General features: G+C 63.6%; 1 protein-coding gene across 1 annotated transcript in view; it reads right to left on the reverse strand.

The window, feature by feature from the left end:
• FSD1 (fibronectin type III and SPRY domain containing 1) overlaps positions 1 to 4,145 on the reverse strand; it is a 19,527-nt gene that overhangs the window by 9,290 nt on the left and 6,092 nt on the right. Inside the window, exons 4-6 of the mRNA XM_014949670.1 lie at positions 3,612 to 3,713; positions 624 to 646; positions 228 to 349 (exon numbers count right to left, since the gene is read on the reverse strand). Coding sequence (XP_014805156.1) covers positions 228 to 349; positions 624 to 646; positions 3,612 to 3,713 — 247 coding nt within the window. The remainder of the gene's footprint in view (positions 1 to 227; positions 350 to 623; positions 647 to 3,611; positions 3,714 to 4,145) is intronic.

A 4,145-nucleotide genomic window follows, 5' to 3' on the forward strand; every position in this document is an offset into this window, starting at 1 on the left:
CACCTTTTTGCCCCTCTGCAGGGGGTACCACCGGGTTCCCCAGGCCTGGCATCCCCCCCACCTCCTCACCCCATCCCCTGGCACCAACAGACCCCTTAAACCCTGGCCCCCCATCCTCATGCTGTCCCCTTGCCAGGCTGGCACAGCCCCCTCCTTGCACTGGGAGAAACCCACCCACGGTGCCCTGTGCCCCCCATGCCCTCCCTGTGCCCCCGCTGCCCCCGTACCTGGCAGGAAGGCGAGGGCCTGGAGCAGGCGACGTTCCTGGGCAAAATCCACCATCAAGTGGCTCATGTTGTCGCTCACCTTGGCCTTGAGCGAGAGGCGGAAGGCAGGTGCCATCGTCACGCTGCGTGGGGGGGACACACACGGTGGGGGGGGGACACAAGGGTCAGCGGTGCCAGGGAGCCAGACACCCACCCAGCCCTGACTGCCACCCACCCCTGCCCTGCGTGGCCGTGGGGAGGTGGGGACGGTGGGCAGAGCCACCCCAGCACCCACGGGGCCACCCGCCGCTGGGGACCCTGGCTGGGAGGATGTTGGGGGGGGTTAGTGGGATGAGGGGGGCACAGTGGGGCACGGTGGGGCACAGTGGGGCACAGTGGGGCAGGGGGGGGCCGTACCTATCCTTGATCTGTTTGGCAGCCTTGAGAGCGCAGAGGGAAAGAGGAGGAAAAAAAGAAGCAGGTGAGACAGCAGTGCCAGGAGCCAGCGCAGCACAGCGTGCCCGGACCCCCGCAACGGTGCCAGCGTGGCACAGCATGCCCCCGTCCCCGCTGCGGCACCCCACGGCACAGCATCCCACAACCCCACAGCAGTACCCCACAGCACAGCATCCCCACAGCGGCACCCCACGGCACAGCATCCCCACAGTGTTACCCCATGGCACAGCATCCCATATCCCCACATTGGTACCCCCTGGCACAGCATCCCCATGGTGGTACCCCATGGTGCAGCATCCCCACATCCCTGATGTAGTAGCCCATGGCACAGCCCCACAGCAGTACCCCATGGCACAGCCCCACATCCCCACAGAGGAACCCCATGGCAGAGCCCCACATCCCCACATTGGTACCCCCTGGCACAGCATCCCCATGGTGGTACCCCATGGTGCAGCATCCCCACATCCCTGCTGTAGTACCCCATGGCACATCCCCAGAGTGGTACCCCATGGCACAGCCCCACATCCCCACAGAGGTACCCCACGGCACAGCCCCACATCCCCACAGTTATACCCCATGGCACAGCAACCCCACATCCCTACAGTGGTACCCTGTGGCACAGCCCCACATCCCCACAGTGGTACCCCATGGCACAGCATCCCCATAGTGGTACCCCATGGCACAGCATCCCACATCCCCACAGTTATACCCCATGGCACAGCATCCCACATCCCCACAGTTATACCCCATGGCACAGTAACTCCCCTGCAGCACCCCATGGCACAGCAACCCCACATCCCCATCCCCACAGCAGTACCCCATGGCACAGCATCCCCATAGTGGTACCCCATGGCACAGCATCCCACATCCCGACTGTGGTACCCCATGGCACAGCATCCCCATAGTGGTACCCCATGGCACAGCATCCCACATCCCCACAGTTATACCCCATGGCACAGCATCCCACATCCCCACAGTTATACCCCATGGCACAGTAACTCCCCTGCAGCACCCCATGGCACAGCAACCCCACATCCCCATCCCCACAGCAGTACCCCATGGCACAGCATCCCCATAGTGGTACCCCATGGCACAGCATCCCACATCCCGACTGTGGTACCCCATGGCACAGCATCCCCATAGCAGCACCCCATGGCACAGCCCCACATCCCTACAGTGGTACCCCATGGCACAGCCCCACATCCCTACAGTGGTACCCCATGGCACAGCCCCACAGCGGTACCCCATGGCACAGCCCCACATCCCCACAGAGGTACCCCATGGCAGAGCCCCACACCCCCACATTGGTACCCCCTGGCACAGCATCCCCATGGTGGTACCCCATGGTGCAGCATCCCCACATCCCTGCTGTAGTACCCCATGGCACATCCCCAGAGTGGTACCCCATGGCACAGCCCCACATCCCCACAGAGGTACCCCACGGCACAGCCCCACATCCCCACAGTTATACCCCATGGCACAGCAACCCCACATCCCTACAGTGGTACCCTGTGGCACAGCCCCACATCCCCACAGTGGTACCCCATGGCACAGCATCCCCATAGTGGTACCCCATGGCACAGCATCCCACATCCCCACAGTTATACCCCATGGCACAGCATCCCACATCCCCACAGTTATACCCCATGGCACAGTAACTCCCCTGCAGCACCCCATGGCACAGCAACCCCACATCCCCATCCCCACAGCAGTACCCCATGGCACAGCATCCCCATAGTGGTACCCCATGGCACAGCATCCCACATCCCGACTGTGGTACCCCATGGCACAGCATCCCCATAGCAGCACCCCATGGCACAGCCCCACATCCCTACAGTGGTACCCCATGGCACAGCCCCACATCCCCACAGCAGTACCCCATGGCACAGCATCCCCACATCCCCATAGTGCTACCCCATGGCACAGCATCCCCACAGCAGTACCCCACAGCCACAGCACCCCCATGGCACAGCACCCCATACGCCCACCGGTGTGCCCCCTGCCACGGTGTCCCTTTCTCTTGGGAGAAAGGGGACACGGCAGGTGGGGGATCACTCGGAGAGGGGGGTATCCCCAGAGTGGTACCCCATGGCACAGCCCCACATCCCCACAGAGGTACCCCACGGCACAGCCCCACATCCCCACAGTTATACCCCATGGCACAGCAACCCCACATCCCTACAGTGGTACCCTGTGGCACAGCCCCACATCCCCACAGTGGTACCCCATGGCACAGCATCCCCATAGTGGTACCCCATGGCACAGCATCCCACATCCCCACAGTTATACCCCATGGCACAGCATCCCACATCCCCACAGTTATACCCCATGGCACAGTAACTCCCCTGCAGCACCCCATGGCACAGCAACCCCACATCCCCATCCCCACAGCAGTACCCCATGGCACAGCATCCCCATAGTGGTACCCCATGGCACAGCATCCCACATCCCGACTGTGGTACCCCATGGCACAGCATCCCCATAGCAGCACCCCATGGCACAGCCCCACATCCCTACAGTGGTACCCCATGGCACAGCCCCACATCCCCACAGCAGTACCCCATGGCACAGCATCCCCACATCCCCATAGTGCTACCCCATGGCACAGCATCCCCACAGCAGTACCCCACAGCCACAGCACCCCCATGGCACAGCACCCCATACGCCCACCGGTGCACCCCCTGCCACGGTGTCCCTTTCTCTTGGGAGAAAGGGGACACGGCAGGTGGGGGATCACTCGGAGAGGGGGGTCCATGCTCCCACCCAGCCCCACAGCGGGCACAGCCAGCCCAGCATTGCCCCAGTGCAGAAAGAAAGGAGGGTGCCCGCCTGGGGTAAGCACAGACCCAGGGTGGCATCGACCAGCTGGCAAGGGGTGGGGGGGAATAGGACACCCCCAGCGTCGGGGGCAGATAGATGGGGACAACCCCCGTGGTGGTGGGGACGTACCTGGGGGAAGTCGTGGTGGTTGGCCGTCCCCAGGGCCTGGTTGGCCGCCTCCAGCAGCTCCTCCGAGCTCTCCAGGGCCTTGGCACATGCTGCCAGCTGGGCCTGGGGTGGGGAGGGAGAGGGACAGGGGTGGGTGATGGTGGCAGGGGACACACACACACACACACATGCAGGGTGGGCACTGACCTGCAGCTCGTAGGTGCGGCTGGCGCGTTCCTGCTTGATCTTCATCAGCATCTGGTCCTTCAGCTCGTCCAGCAGCGCGTACAGCGACTGGAACTCGTTCTCCAGGTCCTCCTGCGCCCGCGACGAGTTGGCCTGGTCACAACGCCCCAAGGGGTGTCAGGAGGGTGCCACCCCTACCCGGGACCCCATTGCACAGGGGGCAGGGGTGGGGGGAGTCCCCAGGGGGAGGGCAGAGATCCCCGGTACCTCCACATTCTGCATCATCTGCTTGAGGGAGTAGATGAAGTTCTGGATCTCCTCATTCTTCACGGCCAAGGTGGTGATGATCTTCCGCAGAGACTCCTGTCC

Source organism: Calidris pugnax, unplaced genomic scaffold (genome assembly GCF_001431845.1).
Source record: "Calidris pugnax isolate Ruff unplaced genomic scaffold, ASM143184v1 scaffold173, whole genome shotgun sequence".
Classification (NCBI taxonomy): domain Eukaryota; kingdom Metazoa; phylum Chordata; class Aves; order Charadriiformes; family Scolopacidae; genus Calidris; species Calidris pugnax.